This window comes from Primulina eburnea, chromosome 5 (genome assembly GCF_022965805.1).
Source record: "Primulina eburnea isolate SZY01 chromosome 5, ASM2296580v1, whole genome shotgun sequence".
Taxonomy (NCBI): Eukaryota; Viridiplantae; Streptophyta; class Magnoliopsida; order Lamiales; family Gesneriaceae; genus Primulina; species Primulina eburnea.
Genome location: NC_133105.1, coordinates 6,918,741 through 6,936,856, shown reverse-complemented (window position 1 = coordinate 6,936,856; position 18,116 = coordinate 6,918,741). Strand labels below are relative to the sequence as shown.

General features: G+C 38.2%; 1 protein-coding gene across 1 annotated transcript in view; it reads left to right on the top strand.

Annotated features, from left to right (window-relative positions):
• Nucleotides 1-18,116, top strand: part of LOC140832784 (protein SABRE-like) — a 44,154-nt gene that overhangs the window by 11,439 nt on the left and 14,599 nt on the right. The window contains exons 4-14 of the mRNA XM_073196977.1: nt 413-660; nt 1,051-1,273; nt 7,768-7,938; nt 8,007-8,084; nt 8,973-9,224; nt 9,818-11,914; nt 12,573-14,430; nt 15,330-15,430; nt 16,444-16,800; nt 16,902-17,020; nt 17,823-18,072. Coding sequence (XP_073053078.1) covers nt 413-660; nt 1,051-1,273; nt 7,768-7,938; nt 8,007-8,084; nt 8,973-9,224; nt 9,818-11,914; nt 12,573-14,430; nt 15,330-15,430; nt 16,444-16,800; nt 16,902-17,020; nt 17,823-18,072 — 5,754 coding nt within the window. The remainder of the gene's footprint in view (nt 1-412; nt 661-1,050; nt 1,274-7,767; nt 7,939-8,006; nt 8,085-8,972; nt 9,225-9,817; nt 11,915-12,572; nt 14,431-15,329; nt 15,431-16,443; nt 16,801-16,901; nt 17,021-17,822; nt 18,073-18,116) is intronic.

The following is an 18,116-nucleotide window of genomic DNA, read 5'->3' as shown; positions in this document are numbered from 1 at the left end:
GGGAAAAGCTTCCAAATTTTATGACATTCTTAGATCATTTACAATTTTATTTACTTTTTTCTTCTCACAGTCAGGATCTCCAGTATTATCATGTTATCTACTAAAACACATTTCAAAGATCTTAACATTGTAAGTTGATATTGAATTATGTAGATTCGATAGAGAAGTGTGTGACATGATTAAATTCAGGGTTTTTTGTTGGAGCTCGATGATTGTAGAGCTTAAATCGCTTTCAGTCTCAGATTTGTACAAAAATTGGAGTCTAGCATTATGTTAATCTATTTTGAATCGGTTTCCATTTCGTCTTTTGTGGATCTCTGGTTTGCTTATTGTAACTAATTTTATGAATCATTATAATAGCGTTTTTTATCAAAAAATAAATAAATGAAAGGTCTGTATTTTAATACCTCAGACATCTAAAGCTTCCTTGGATGTCAAAGAACTAAGAGTAGACATATCTAAAGATGGTGAATCAGAGGGAGGCTTGTTTGTAAAGTTGCAGCTTGTTCCCATTAATGTTCACGTAAGTCAATCGCGAGTGGCATCTGACCAGTCAGTAATCTCTAACGGATCTATCACTACTAGCCAGTTTATAGACAACACATGTCCTCCTTTCAGCTGTGAAGAATTCTCTCTCTTGTGTGAGTTTGGCCATAGTAGGTAAGTCTTAGTTCACTACTACTCTCCTTTAATTTTCTTTAGTTTTGTATGAAATGAGATATATGATGGAAATATTGGATTTCAGAAATTGTTGGCTTAGGATTTATGAAATGGAAAATGGAAATGAACTCTCAGGCTTTTATTTTTGGGAATTTCTACTTCAGAATAATTGGTTTGCAGATATTCTTAATTTGTCTTGTGAGAAGATTATTATCATTTTTATTGATTAGAATCTATTGTATTTAGTTATTAAGCCATGGGTTGCTCAGTTGTTAGCGGGATAAAAATATTATTACTGGGATGCTCCCTTTCATCCCCTCTGATTTCTCAAAATCTCAATATGAAGTGGTTTGTGAAGGTTTTTAATGAACTTTATAACTATTGATGCAGGGAAGCAGGTGTAGTTGTTAAGAATTTGGATACTATCTGTGGAGAAGTCCGCATAAATCTATGTGAGGATCTGCTGTTAGAGGAGAAGGATGAGTCTGACTCCTCTCCTCAGTCTTCTGCAGAAATTTCCCCAGAAAAACAAGAATCGGCCCTTGCAAAAAAACCAAGGGGAACTAATGCATTGTCTGCTGTATCTAAGTACAATTCTATATTTCCCAAAAAGGTTGAGTAAATTTTTCTGTTCGTAGTCTCCTTACTCAGTAATGTCTATTAACATGACATATGCATCGTTGGGCCTGTTTGGAGGACGATGATTTTACGGCAGCTTTAATCAAGCAATATTTATATTTTTCTTTGTTAAGTTTATTAGCTTGTCAAATTGTTATGAAAATTAATCCTTCCACAACTTCAAGACGTCCCGAACAACCAAGAACCGTAAAACAGTGAATCACAGAAAATGAACCGCAAACCTATATCTATCAGTAAAGTAAAGGAACTCAAGAATTTATAGTGGTTCGGTTTAAAATGCCTACGTCCACTTTAGAACTTGGAGCAAAGCTTTTATTTATGAACAATGAGAACAGTACAAAATTACAGGAATGAAGTAATCCCTCCGCTAACTGAACTCTTGGCCCCTTATATAAGATAGCTTATTCTACGACCCAGCCCACTTATCATATTACCCGTCCCATTAGCTTGTATCCTAATAAGCCCATCTCTTCTACTCCTTCATCCACGTACTCAGTTTATTCTTCTTCATCACTCGATGTTGGAATATACTGATCAAAGCTCAACACAAATGATGTTGCATTCTGTAGTGTGCATATAGGACAGTTTAAATAAACCTGTTCTGTTGTGGGTTTTGAATGAAATTGAATAGTAGAAATTTGGTGTATTACTATGGAATCTTTTAAATGGAACTAAATCTGAATTTCAAATATGTTTGAAGCACGTGTTCGAACTGGAATTTCTAGAAAATGAGGCTATGTTGGAGTTGATATTGGTTGATTGTTTGTTGGTGATAAAACACAAGGGATATAGGATGGGAATTACATTAACAATCTTGCATTTCAGTAGAAACATAGGAAAGAGAGGAAAAAAAGAGATGGGACTGAGAAGAATTTTGTGGATAGTGAGAAAATATAGGATGGGAATTACCGAATATGGTCTTTCCATAGAATGGTCGATATAAATCTGAAAAGAGGGTTCTTTGATAATGGTATCTCCTTAGAGTTTGAGGCATGGAATAATGACATCAATTCGGCTGATGTTGTGGATAAGTGTTGTAATAGTTGGATTAGTATCTACGGGTTATCTTGGAAATTGTGGACACCGGTTAATCTTAAAATCATAGGTGACAACTGTGGGGGACTGATGGAAATCAGTGCTGATACATTACTCTTCAAAGATCTGGGAGCTGCAAAAATAAAAGTCAAGGGTATTGAAGGAGGATTCATCCATACTAGATTGAAGATACCGTTGGAAGGAGGGGTTAGAGATCTATCGATTAGGGTGGTAACATTGATGCTGTGGCTTACGATAGATATGATAAACAAACTTATGCACAGGTAGTGGTGAATGGAAAGAAGACTTTGGCGGGCTGGGGCAACACGAATATTCACAGGAAAGAGAAGCTTCATGGGTTTCACCAAAGCGGGATCGGCAAAGTAGATACTGCAGTAGAAGGTACACCACAACAGATCTTTAACAAGGAAGCTGTGGGGAATGCTACTGGCTCGGGATATGGTATGGAGAATTGGAATGAAGTGCAGGGGTCGAGAAAAACGGAGGAGCATAATAAGTCCTCGACTAGCAAAGGAGGAAAATTCTACAAATTATGGGGGAAAGGTGATCAAGATCCTATCAAGAATTGCTCCAAAAGATTGTGTGAATTTCGGAACTTCTAGTGTCAACTCTATGGAAGAAATGGAACTCGAGGGCCAGGACAAGGGGGTCGGTGATCCTAGAAATAAAAATTTATTGCCCTCTTTCGGGAACACCTATCAGCGTAGAAAAAAGAGAAAAGAAGGAGATAAAGATTTGGCAACTGGTCTTCTTAATGGTGGTAGTAGCGTGGGTTGCCTAGGCACAAAGAAGGGGTCGAGTGAAACGGATGTAAGTGAGGAGTTCGAGTTTGAGGATTCACTTGAGGACCCTTTAGAGGATGATTTAGATTCTTTAGAATCTGTATCTCAGATTTCAGTACGTTCTGAGGACTCTGTGGAGAGGGATGAAGCTGTGGAGTCATTGGTGGAGCTATTTGCATCTCCTCAAGGAAAAATTAATTCAGCCATGTCGCTTGAAACGGTAAACACGAATGCTAATGTGGGTCAGGTACTATCAGGTACACACTCTTCACTTTTTAACCATTCGTTTAAACTTCATTCTATCCTACCAACTTCTTTTTCAGCTTTGGGTTTGTCTAGTGGTTTGTTGGGGGGAGGGTTGGTGAGGGGAGATGAAAAGTCGGGAACCGGGAATGAATTTTCGGTAAGGGCTGTTATGGCAAATTCAATCTTTGAGGAAGGACAAAAGTCAGAAGATAGTGGAGTTGGTAATCGTGGGAAAGGGGTTGTGAAAGCAAACAACATGTTAAGCAGAGAGTTATACAGATTGAGGTGTGGGATCACCTATGAAAGATGTTCGACTTCGAAGGGAGGATATGTGTCTTTATGAAGATTTTTTCTTGGAATATTAGAGGAGGAGGGACGGCTCGAAGAAGAGAACTTGTTCGCGAAATCGTACGACATGAAAAGCCTGATATTGTTGTGCTACTGGAAACAAAAAGAGAAAGGGTGGATAGAAGTTTAATTGCCAGTGTGTGGAGACAGAGATTTGTTGACTGGATTTGGCTGCCGTCGGTGGGAAGTGCAGGGGGTATTGTGGTAATGTGGGATCCGAGAATTGTGAATGTGGTTAATAATTTGATAGGGGAGTTTTCAGTGTCAATCGAGATACGATGGCTTGATGTAGATAGCTGGTGGTTCTCAGCTATTTATGGCCCGGTCAAACCAAGAGACCGAGAATCTTTTTGGGATGAATTAGCTGGATTGCATTCGATTTGCGGGGACAGGTGGTGTTTGGGGGGGGGATTTTAATGTCGTTAGAAACATGGGGGAAAAGTTGAATAGCCAATCTTTAACCACGAGTGTGAAATGTTTTGACCGGTTGATTGACGAGCTAAACCTTATTGATCCACCGCTCCTCAATGCAAAATTTACTTGGTCTAATATGAGGACTGAACCAATCTGTTGTCGTTTAGACAGATTCCTCATCACGAGATGGTGGTATGCTCTATTCCAGAATTTTAGACAATTGGTTTTACCTAAGATCACTTCGGGACCATTGTCCGGTTACTTTTGACACAGCCACATTGAAGTGGGGACCGTCTCCGTTCAGATTTGAAAATGTATGGCTATCTCATCATAAATTCAAACGGTTGGTTCATGAATGGTGGAATAATGAAACTACTCGTGGGTGGGAAGGTTACAAATTTATGCAAAAACTGAAAAAGATCAAAGAAGAGGCTTACATTGGAGTAGGGAGGAGTGGGGCGATGTGGATGGTAGATTCAAAGAACTGAAATTCAGGATTAAGCAGTTGGAAATTCTCGAAGGTGAAGGGCAGTGGTCTGAAACTCTAAATGACGAAAGGAAAGAGTTAAGATGCGAAATGGAAACATTGATTATCCGAAGAGCCCAAATGGATAGACAGAGAGCAAAATTAAAATGGATGAAGGAAGGGGATCATAACACCAAATTTTTCCATTCGTTGTTGAAGAACAGACGGAATAGAACCATGATTGACAAAGTGGAATTGAAGGATGGGTCGGTTGTCACTGAAGAATTACAAATTCAAGGGGAAATTATAAGATTTTATCAGAACTTGTACAGGAAAGCGAATGGCGTGGAGAGGGAGATAGACGGGGACGGGGAGGCTCTTGAGGGCTTACTTTGGGGTGGAATCGATTTATCACAAGCCGAGGGATTGGAGGTGGCATTCGTTGAGGAAGAGGTCAAAAAGGCAGTGTTTGAAAGTGATGGGGGCAAAGCCCCAGGTCCAGACGGGTTCACTATGGCTTTCTACCAAAAGAACTGGGATACGGTAAAAGCGGATGTAATGAGGGTTTTCGCTGAATTTTTCAATAGTGGGATTGTTAACAGTGTTACTAGCGAGACCTACATTTGCCTCGTTCCTAAGAAACAAGATGTCATCCGGATCGATAACTTTAGACCTATCAGCTGATCACTAGCTTGTATAAGATCATGGCTAAAGTCTTGGCAAACAGATTGAAAAAAGTAATGAACCATACAATTGCGGAAAACCAAAGTGCTTTCATTAAGGGCAGACAGATTCTTGACTGTTGTCTAATTGCAAATGAGGTTGTGGAGGTGTACCGGAAAAACAAGAAAAAAGGGTGGGTACTTAAAGTCGATTTGGAAAAGGCTTACGATAATGTTGATTGGGATTTTTTGAACTATGTGTTAAGGAAAAAAGGATTCGGGGAGAGATGGAGGAGATGGATTATGGGATGTGTTTCTAATGTGTCTTTCTCGATATTCATTAATGGAAGACCACATGGAAAAATAAAAGGGGAAAGAGGACTCAGACAGGGAGATCCACCGTCTCCTTTTCTCTTTAATCTGGTGGTAGATGTGTTGGGAAGAATGGTTGACAAGGCAAAAGAAGACGCTATTGTGCAAGGTCTGGAAGTTGGGAGACAGAAAGTTCAAATATCGCATATTCAATTTGCGGACGACAGCTTGTTCCTTGCAAAATCGCAACAACATTTATTGGCAACGGTGAATATCCTCAAGAGTTTTGGTCGTCATTCTGGATTAAGGATCAATTGGGAGAAAAGTGAGTTGATGGGCTTGAATAGATCGGAAGACGAACTTGATGAGTTGGCTGTCGCAATTGGGTGCAAAAAAGGAAAATGGCCTATTAAATATTTGGGGATTCCTTTGGGAGGGAACCCGAGGGAAATGGGATTTTGGGATCCGGTACTTTCAAAGTTGACTAAAAAATTGGCTACTTGGAAGAAGGCTTTTCTTTCAAGAGGGGGTCGGCTTACTTTGATCAAGGCGGTTTTGTGTGCTATGCCGTCTTATTTTATGTCGCTCTTCATAGTGCCTAATCATGTCGCACTGAAGATGGAAAAAATAATGAGAAATTTCTTATGGGATGGAGCCGATGGAGAAAAACATTGTCATGTAGTTGGGTGGGAGCAAGTGTGTAAGCCAAAAGATAGGGGAGGTCCGGGACTGGGAAATATTTGTTTAAGAAATAAAGCGTTGCTTGGAAAATGGCTGTGGAGAGGATCGGTGGAGAGGGACACCTTATGGAAAAAGGTAATTATCAGTTTATATGGTTATCAAGAGAATGGATGGGACTTGGGGTGGGCGGAAAAGGCGACGTTCAGAAGTCCTTGGAAATGCATTTCTCGATCATTCCCGGCTTTTCATCAGTTGGTTAGGGGAGTGTTCAGAGAGGGTGACATCATTCGTTTTTGGGAGGATGAGTGGGTGGGGGGAGTCTATTTCAGAGAGAGATTTCCATCTCTATTTCTTATTTCAGTTCAGATTAATATGCCTATCAGTTTTTTCGTAGATGAATCTTCTAGGTTCATCAATTCAGGTACCAGTTGGGATTTAAGATTTAGAAGAAATTTGAGCGAGTTGGAAGTAACTGAGTTTGCGGGTCTCATGGGGGTTCTAGAGTTGGTTAGGGTTCAGTGGGGTGTTGGGGACTACATGATGTGGTTGGGGGAGTCATCGGGTGTGTTTTCTGTTAGCTCTTTTTATAACTCTTTCTTCGAATCTCCAAATCCTTTGTCTTTTTCTTTTGTTCGTAATATTTGGGATGTACCTGTACCTACAAAGGTCCAAGTGTTTTCGTGTATAGTTGCTTTGGACAAATTACAGACTAGTGACGCGGTGCAAAAAAGGTGGCCGGGCTGTTCTCTTAGCCCAAACTGGTGCTGTCTATGTAAGGAAAAGGAAGAAGATCAAGATCACTTGCTGCTGCATTGTTCATTCTCTTATAGCATGTGGTTAAAGGTGATCCAAGAAATGGGTTTTATGTGGTCCTTTCCGAGGAAGGCAACAGATATGTTCTTCATGGAACCAGGCTTGCAGACAACGAGAAAACACTTGAGATTCTGGTCTATCATTGTTCTTTGCACATTTTGGTCGATATGGATGGAAAGAAACTCAAGAATTTTTCAAGACAAATCGGAATCGTTGGCTGAAGTTTGGGAAAAAATTAAACTCAGGGTTGCAGGATGGACGGTTGTATTGGATGAATTTAATGATCTTCATATATCGGATTTGGTTAGAGATTGGAAATATGTGTTGTTATGATTTTGGAGATTTAATATTGTAATCTTTTAATTGACTCTGCGGATTGCTTATCCGCTACTGTAAGACTTATTATTTAATTTAATATAATTATGTTTCCTATAAAAAAAAAGAATGTTGTCTTCAAAGACCTCTGTTTCAATCCATCAAACCTCTGATAGTCTGTATGGGTTAAAAAGTTATAGTTGAATCAAATAAAATACTTTTCCCCATTATAAGAAAAGGACATCTTAGTGCGCATATCACAATGTGGTCTTTACAATTGGCTGCCTCTATTTTGTTTGCCTCATTAAAGTGGGTGTTAACTTTGGCTATTTTCACTGATTAAATTGATGTATCTATGATATTTTTTCAACAGGTAGGCTTTACCTTGCCAAAACTTGATGTAAAGTTTATTCATCATGGTTATGGTTTGGTGGTTGAGAATAACATAATGGGAATCCAACTGAAATGCATGACATCTAAATCTGTTGAAGAACTTGGGGAAAATGTGAGGCTTGATGTTCAGTTGGAATTCAGTGAGATTTATGTAAGTTCAATGATTGTGCTTGTATAGTTTATTATTCTCTTTTATTAATGTAACTTATCATGCTGTAGCTGCTCAGGGAAGTTGGCATCTCGATTGTGGAAGTGCTGAAACTTGATGTTGTTTCTTCAGTATACATACCCCTTCAGGTTTGTTTTTCTCAAGTTCCATTCAGTGGAAGTATCTTTTGTTGAAACAACTGCATTGAAAATGTTTGCCTGTATCTGTTTTAGAAATTCCTCAGAGGTTTAGGGTGACTACCAGGAAAGTTGTTGGTCAACTGGAAATTTTCTTTCATTTTAACTTCTGTTATATAAAAAAAATGCAACATTTTAACCTTCACGGCACACTGACTGATTTCTGTGGGGGGTTATCAAGATTTATCATCTTCCTTGCTTTTCCTAACTAATTTAAACCTTTTAAAAGATCTGTCCTTTTGCTTATTAACTGGCCATTCTCTTTTTTCCTGCTTGCTTCTACAAGCTTTTAAGATTAGTATTTGTTTCATATTCGAGGAGTAATTCTGAATAAGTCAGGTTAATTGAAACTGTAATAGATGTTTTCTGGTTGTAAAAGATGTTAAGTTGGACAAAACTTTTTAATCGAAACTGTTAAGTTGGACAAACTTGATGCTATTGAACATTTGTGATGGATTACAGCTTTCAAGTGCGTCATGAATATTAACTTGCCCAACATCGTATTTAAAAGTGCGAGAAAAAAACACCATGGATTCACTAATTAAGTTTTCTTAAGAAAATTTTGGTCATTGAAGGCTTATGCACATAGAAATTATCAGTGGACAATAGGAACTGTGCAAAACATCCGTTTGATTTTGCATGTAATTTCATATATGATATTGACTTTATCCTTGCTATAAAGAACCACAGAGACTCGGCACTTGCATTAAATATGTAAATGGATCGGTGGAATCATTCAATTAACATCTGCCGAAAGATATGATACTCATTTCAGTTTTCAAGTCTTTCTTGTTAATTTTAGTCTTATCATTTACGTGCATAGAATGCTTTCCGTTGCAGCATAACTCTCCCATCAGATCTGAAATTGATGTCAAGCTTGGAGGCACCCAGTGCAACTTAATTTTGAACAGATTAGAGCAATGCATGCGTATGCGCCCAACGCGAAAGCCTAAAATGGGACTCTTGGAGGAAAATTCTGCTAAAGAAAAATCACAGTCTCCTGAACAGAAAGCTGTTATGTGGACTTGCACTGTTTCAGCCCCAGAGATGACTGTTGTTCTTTGTAGTTTGGATGGTTCTCCTCTGTACCATGTAAGAATTTACTGAGAATAAATTACTCTATCACTCGAAAGAGCTATTTGTACTGAAATGTAATTTCGATCAATGGAGGCATGCGTGCCTAATGTATTTCTGCTATGATAATAAAAATCATGTCATTTAGAAACTTATCGGCCATATATATGGTGGGATCGATCGTGATTTTGGAATTATGGTGCTTTGGAGACCCCTAGATCCCTACATATTTCATGATTTTGCGTGGGTTAATTCAAGTTATCTTAAAAAACATGATTTTCAATGCTTTTATGCTATGATCCTTTGTCTTTCAAAATTATGACGAGACATACTTGTTACATGTGTCTATTGAGTACTTAAGATAGTTCCCTTTGCTAATGCACCTTTTACATTGTGGTAAGGCACTATTTTAAAAATATTTTTAGCTAGTTACTATAGATATATATATGAAAGACATCAATTAATTTTGAAAACGTCAACTAGTATACTAGTTTTTATGATAGTTCATAGGCCCTCGTCTTTTATTCTAGAAGTAGTTGCTTGACTCATATTTCCCTTTAGCTTTGATTGCATTGCCATTTATTGAATGATTACCTATTTTGCAACTGCAGGGTTGCTCACAATCATCACATATCTTTGCAAACAACATATCCAGTACTGGTGCAACTCTACATATGGAACTTGGTGAACTAAATCTACACATGTCTGATGAATATCAAGAATGCTTGAAAGAGAGCTTGTTTGGCGTGGAAACAAACACAGGCTCATTAATGCACATTGCTAAGGTGAGCTTGGACTGGGGCAAGAAAGACATTGATTCTCTTGAAGATGGTTTGCAGTGTAAGATGGTTCTTGGAGCCGATGTCACTGGCATGAGTGTCTACTTGACTTTCAGGCGTCTTCAATCACTGATATTAGCTGCTCTATCCTTCAAGGCCTTATTGAAGGATTTATCTGCTTTGAGTAAGAAACCATCACAAAGCAAAGAAACAAGGTCTTCCAAGCCATCAAGGAAAGGAGTTCAACTATTGAGACTCAACCTAGAAAGATGCTCTGTAAATATATATGGAGATGTGGGGTTGGAGGATGCGGTTATTCCAGACCCCAAGCGTGTTAATTATGGATCACAAGGTGGTAAGGTTTTAGTTACTAACTTGGTAGATGGGTCTCTGCGAACTGCACATGTAATGTCGACTGTAACATGTGATTGTACAAGGTTGAAGTATTCTCTTTCACTTGATGTTTACCATCTCAGTTTTTGCATGAACAAGGAAAAAAAATTAGTACAGATGGAGCTTGAAAGAGCTAGGTCTATCTATCAGGAATTTCCAGAAGACAACAATCCTGGACCAAAAGTTGTGTTACTTGACATGCAGAATGCGAAGCTTGTTAGGCGATCAGGAGGTCTCAAAGATATTGCTGTTTGCTCTCTCTTCAGTGCCACTGATATATCAATAAGGTGGGAACCTGATGTGCATATTGCATTAGTTGAACTAGGATTGCACTTGAAGTTAATGGTCCACACTTACAAGCTGCAAGAGTATAACAAGGAAAAGATTTTTGTTATGAATGACAATGAGCCAAAGAAAGAAACCACTTTGGAATCATCCAACGAACGACTGAACAAAAGGGAATCCATTTTCGCTATTGATGTGGAGATGCTTAGTGTATTTGCTGAGGTTGGAGATGGGGTTGAAGCCTTGATCCAGGTGCAGTCTATCTTCTCTGAGAATGCCAAAATAGGTGTGCTTCTGGAGGGACTTTTTCTCCACCTCAATGAAGCCAAAATTTTTAGAACCAGCAGAATGCAACTATCTCGAATTCCTAATGCTTCTGGTAGAGTTCCAGATGCGAAATCTGAGACAGTAACTATCTGGGACTGGGTTATTCAAGCCATTGATGTGCATGTATGTGTGCCATTTAGGTTGCAACTGCGAGCCATTGATGATTCTGTGGAGGATATGCTTCGAGCTTTGAAGCTTGTGACTTCTGCTAAAACTAAATGTATGTTTCCAGAGAAGAAAGAGCAGCCGAAACAGAAAAATGCTAGTTTGTCTAGAACTGGTTGTATAAAGTTTTGCATACGTAAATTAACAGCTGAGATCGAGGAGGAACCGATACAGGGTTGGCTTGACGAGCATTATCAACTCCTGAAGAATGAGGCTCGTGAATTAGTTGTTAGGTTAAATTTTCTTGATGAGCATATGTCTCGGAATGGACAATGCCATGATGTTGTTGAAAAAGACGAATATTCATTCGAAGGAAAGAGTCATCACACTGGGGAGGAGATAGATCTTCGAGATGCTTCAGCTATTCAGAAATTGCGCGAAGAAATATACAGACAGTCATTCCGGTCATATTACCAGGCATGCCAGAACCTTGTACAGGCACAGGGATCTGGGGCATGTAAAGATGGCTTCCAATCTGGTTTCAAACCTAGTACTTCCAGAACTTCTCTTTTCTCTGTTTGTGCTACAGAATTAGATGTAACCTTGTCAAAAATTGAAGGTGGTGATGCAGGGATGATTGAAGTTCTGCAGAAGCTAGACCCTGTATGCCGTGCCCATAACATTCCATTTTCGAGACTTTATGGAGGAAACATCCTCTTGCATACAGGATCCCTTGTAGTTCAGATAAGAAACTACACATGTCCACTATTTGCTGCAAATGCTGGTCGATGTGAAGGTCGTCTTCTGTTGGCTCAGCAGGTCTGTGTTTTTTGGTGTTTTTCTCTCTGACTCTTGCATGAACTTTTATGCCCTGATTTGGCTGGCAGTTAACTAATTGATAAATTTCAGAACTGACCAAGCCCTATAAATTTTCAACAAATGTCTCCTAAGTCCTACAGTTCTATTTGTACTTGGTAAAGCTGAGACATACTTCTAGCGGTAGAAAGAAAAGTATTTTCCATCAATCAGAGAAGCTAAAAACAGAAATATTCTCTTGCATAAATAAAAAGAATATTGGTTCTGGTTGACATATGTCACAAATAATTTTTTTAGCCTGACAGCTAATTCACACCAATGTAAAAATCATATGCTGGTAACAAGGGCACCTTTCATGTTTGACTTCTCAGTCAACAACCTGGTACTCTATTCATCATGTGCATTTGTGATTCTTGCAGATCCTTTAGTGCAGGACGTTCTTTCAATAACTTATTCGCCCTGACTTTGTAATTGAAATGTTCTGATCCACCCTATCTTGTTTAGAAAATTTATTGCTTGAACCTTTTAATAAGTCTTTCAATAGACCAATTTGTTGATTGTGGCCTTACCCAATCTGTTATGCGGTTTGTATTTTACTGTCTTCGGGCAACAACATGAGCATATATACGACATTCTCAATTATGCCAACTTGTGATTGCAGGCAACTTGTTTTCAGCCGCAGATTCACCAAAATGTTTTGATTGGAAAATGGAGGAAAGTGGATATGCTACGTTCTGCTAGCGGCACAACTCCTCCAATAAAAACTTATTGTGATTTGCCCAGTCATTTTCGGACCGGGGAAATTTCGTTTGGCACTGGTTTTGAACCGTCTTTTGCTGATATTAGCTATGCTTTTACTGTGGCTCTTCGTAGAGCTAATTTAAGCACAAGGAATCCAAATCCAGATGTTCAGCCACCTAAAAAGGAAAAGAGTTTACCTTGGTGGAATGAAATGAGAAACTACATTCATGGAAACACCACTTTATATTTTTCGGAGACAAGATGGAACATTCTTGCAACTACTGATCCCTACGAAAACTTAGACAAACTTCAGATTATATCAGGTTACATGGAAATTCAACAATCAGATGGTCGTGTTTATTTGTCCTCCAAGGATTTCAAGATTTATGTGAGCAGCTTAGAGAGCTTGCTAAAAAATTCCATCTCGAAACATTTTGTTGGATTTTCTGGGCCATTCCTTCAGGCTCCAATTTTCACTGTTGAGGTGACAATGGAATGGGATTGTGAGTCTGGAAATCCCCTAAATCATTATTTATTTGCACTTCCTAATGAAGGTAAAGCTCGTCAAAAGGTTTACGATCCCTTCAGATCCACATCTCTTTCTCTCAAATGGAATTTCTCCCTTAGGCCACCTGTTCCTTGTGGCGATCGCCAATCACAATCCTTTTCCATTAATCATCAGTTCATTCAGGACGGAGCTTCAGTTTGTCCAACAAAATTAGAAAATGAATCAATTGATTCCCCAATTATGAATCTTGGACATCATGATTTGGCGTGGTTGATCAAGTTTTGGAACCTAAAATACCTTCCTCCCCATAAGTTGCGAACCTTTTGTAGGTGGCCCCGTTATGGGATCCCTAGGATTCCAAGATCAGGTAATATGTCGTTAGACAAAGTAATGACAGAATTTATGTTCAGGGTTGATGCCACTCCCACATTAATCAGGCACATGCCTTTACATGACGACGACCCAGCGAAGGGACTAGCATTTAAGATGACAAAGTTGAAATTTGAACTCTATTATAGTCGAGGTAAACAAAAATATACCTTTGAATGTAGTCGGGATCCTCTCGATCTTGTGTATCAGGGTCTTGACCTACACATTCCCAAAGTATTTATAAATAAGGAAGATTGCCCAACTGTTGCAAAAGTAGTTCAAATGACAAGGAAGCAATCCCTGCCTACGTCAACAGGCAGAGTTCTCGGCGATAAACACAGCTCCTCTAGCAATCGCACAGAAAGACATCATGATGATGGGTTTTTGTTATCATCTGATTACTTCACAATCCGCCGGCAAGCTCCAAAGGCTGACCCTGCAAGGTTATTAGCATGGCAAGAAGCTGGAAGAAGAAATCTTGAGATGACATATGTCAGATCTGAGTTTGAAAATGGGAGCGACAGCGATGAGCATACAAGATCTGACCCTAGTGATGATGATGGATATAACATTGTCATTGCTGACAATTGCAGGCGTATTTTTGTTTACAGACTGAAGCTTATGTGGACTCTTGAAAATAGAGATGCTGTTTGGTCTTGGGTAGGTGGGATATCTAAGGCATTTGAACCTCCAAAGCCTTCTCCTTCTCATCAATATGCTCAAAGAAAATTGCATGAGGAGAACAAAGTCCTTGATAGACCTGAAACACCCAAAACTGATAACCAAAAGTCACCTACTTCCTATCATGGTTCCATTTCTTCTCAGTATATTGAGACATCTAAAGCCTCGCCTTCTCCATCAGATTCAGCAGCAATGGAAAATCCGTCCTCTAGTGTGTCTGGTAACTTCAAAGTTCTTTCTCTCAAACACACGTACAATACAGGTTTCCATGTGTATTTGAGTGTGTGCATATTTCTATTTTGCTACTATAATGTGTTGCACTTTTGTTTTGGTTTTAATTGTAAATTATAGCTGTAGTCTTGTAGATGTGTTGGTGAGAGGCTACTTTCTACTTGAGTTGGTTACTTCTATCAGACTCCAAAATGGTATATTTATGGTAGCAAAAAGCTAGTCGCAATTGTCTTTTCTCTGTAATACTTGATGTGTTGAGTTGACAAAAAAAGGAACTTAGTATAACAAGTTGTAAAATCTTGCATAAATTTAACAAAATAAATGAACTGTCATCTCTTGCATCATTTTTCTTGTAAATAATCTGTCTTTATTTATGAAATGTTCTTTATTTTCTTAATCACATTCCCAGAACTGAGATTATTAAAAAAAATGTATACTCTTATTGTTTCACTTGACCATGTAACTGTTTGGAAACAACTATCTTAAATTGTTGTGGTAATGTGGAAGTTCTCGAGTACAGTACCACTTTAATAATCAGCCTCCCTTTTTGCAAAGTTGTTACATGAGTTAGTAATTCTTAACATGATGTCACATATTTGAATATATATTTTAATTAAGCCATTAATTGCGTTCCTAGACAGTCCCTTCTTTACTGTATCCATCACTCTACCTCTGTTTTTATTTTGCCAGCAATGTTGTTGCCTTTTACTTCGCATTGTTTTCTTGCATTGATAAATTAGTTTTGTTAGTTAGTTATAGGCTTTCATGCTGTGAAACTATCCTCTATTATGTATAAGCCACATCATACCTCCCTGATTGAAATCCTCCACTTGAGCAAAATATTAGCTACCTTCTTTTCTCCTATAAATGTATTGTACCTATATACAGCAAAATATAGCTATCTCGATGACTCCGAGGAAGAGGGGACGCGCCATTTCATGGTGAATGTTATTGAGCCGCAATTCAATCTTCACTCAGAAGAATCTAATGTGAGTTACTATATGCTACTAAAGTGTTTATGGACATCTTTATAGTTAATACATAGAATGTTAATAGGACAACTTTGGGGAACTCATCGTCAAAACCTTGACGATAAATCTCCTGGTAGGTTACAAAAAAAAGCATTTTTGGTAATTTTCTGATTACATGCTCCATGGGTTTTTATATTTGTTAGAAATGATATTTGATAGGAAGGAAGTATTTTAACAAGCTTATTGGCTCTGGTGCTTATGTACAGTGACAATAATCCTTTGAGTAGAGTAAAGAGAGAGCAAGTATGAATACCATTGATCTTATCTCTTAATCTCGCAAGCAATGCACGCCACAAAGTTTTGCATCCAACGATCTTTAATAGTTAAAGATGAACTGGCAAATCTTACTTGAGAATCCTGATATTGATTATTTAGATGATTGCTACAAACCCATGGCCTTCAGCTATTCATTACAGTACTTATGATACATCGTGTACCCTTGACAGTAAAAATGACATAAATATTAATTAAGACTTGTTCAACATCAAACTAAGCTAGGTATTTCTTTCTAAATGTGCTTATAAGATGTTTAACTCTGTCACTTCAGACTTTCTCGTCTTGCCACACATGCTTCACTGCCATATATGTAACACGTTGTATCATATGTGAAATTGAGGTGTTCAAGCTTGTTCAAATCCACCTTTGTACCTTAAATTGTGGAAATCTTCAATTTCACTCTGATTAGGGTGAAAATAGTATGTATTAGCAGGGGAATCTAAAACACAACACAACACAACTTTCTTTAAATGATAAAGTGTTGGTTTAACCATTGATTTAGCAAGATGGGCCTCCTTTTTAAAAGAAAGGGTTTGAGCTATATCAACTTGCCCTACTGGTGGAGAGTCACAAATGAGATCAATATAGAAATCAACAAAAAAGGGAAAAATGAAGCAGATGGATGGATGCGATATTAGTAATAAAATCTTTTTAATTATTAGTCATGATTAATGCAATAAATCCTTGTTTGACAGGGTAGATTCTTGCTTGCTGCTGTAAGTGGCCGTGTCTTAGCTCGGTCATTTCATTCAATCCTTGCTGTTGGCTATGAGATGATCGAACAAGCACTTGGGGAAGAAAAAATTCACCTACCTGAATCTCAGCCTGAAATGACATGGAATCGCATGGAATTCTCTGTTATGTTGGAGCATGTGCAGGCTCATGTAGCCCCAACTGATGTGGATCCAGGGGCTGGGCTGCAGTGGCTTCCTAAAATTCATCGGAGTTCACCCAAAGTGAAGCGCACTGGAGCTTTACTTGACCGGGTTTTTATGCCCTGTGACATGTACTTTCGCTACACAAGGCATAAAGGAGGAACTAATTATTTGAAAGTAAAGTTCTAAGTTTCAGGGGATAAAGTTCATAATGGTTGAAAGAAAGTTAAATATGCTAAATATTAATGCTGAATTTATTACATTTACTTTTATTGCAGGTAAAGCCTTTGAAAGAGCTGTCCTTCAATTCTCATAATATTACAGCTACAATGACATCCAGACAATTTCAAGTCATGCTTGATGTGTTGACCAATCTTCTTTTTGCTCGGCTTCCTAAGTAAGAGTCCCACAATCTGCTATTTGATTATTTTTATGTGATATTCTGGCAATGTAGTACATATGAATGCCTTTAAGATGTTGTCATTTCAATTATGTTAATACTTAATGCCAAATTTGATGCTATGATTATGGGAGGGCATATGTTTTGGCACTAGTTGAAACTACATAGAGTACAAATGTTGTCCTCTAGATTTTATAGCATGGAGACCACTCACATGATATATGGTCATGAAACATTTAAAGTTTCAGGCAAGAAATGATATGGATGGCCCAAATTTTCTTTTTATGTGCAATTAGATACTTCCATCACTTAAGAATTTTTGCTGGTAAATTCTAGCTTATTCCGTCAGATATGGATAGCATCTTTATTTAACCTGTTCTACATTAGAATGAGGTGGTTATTTGTCATGTATTGTAACTTTCTGGATGCGGTTCCTTTATATGATGATATTACTGGATTACCTATTTTGAAAGTTGTGTGTGCGCGCGCGCGAGTGTTGAACGTTGAAATTAATCATCAACATAGTATTATGTGTTGATGATACAAATTGAGGTTGATAATTGAAGTCTTGATGTCTGTTATGCTTCTATGGCAGATTGTGTTCCGAATTTAAACTCAAAAATAATTTTTTCAACAAGTGCTAACTTTGATCCTTCTAGGCATATTTCATACTAACTACCAAGCAGAAATTTTATAGCCTATCTAGTATTAACAGTGCACTTAGATTGTATTTTAGTTGATTAGCAATTGTAGTTGATTTCTTGTTCATGGACTTCAAGTGACGAGGTTGATTATTCAGGCCTCGAAAAAGCAATCTATCATATCCCGTTGATGATGATGAAGATGTTGAAGAGGAGGCAGATGAAGTGGTTCCTGATGGTGTTGAAGAGGTAGAACTGGCAAAAGTAAATCTTGAACAGAGAGAGAGAATCCAGAAGTTGATTATTGACGATATGCGGAAATTGTCTCTTCGGGTTGACAATTATGGAGACCCATACCCCGAAATTGAAATGGATCTATGGATGATAACTGGTGGAAGATCCACATTAGTAAGACTTTTGAACGCGTTGGAGTGCTTTGATATTTGGATTTT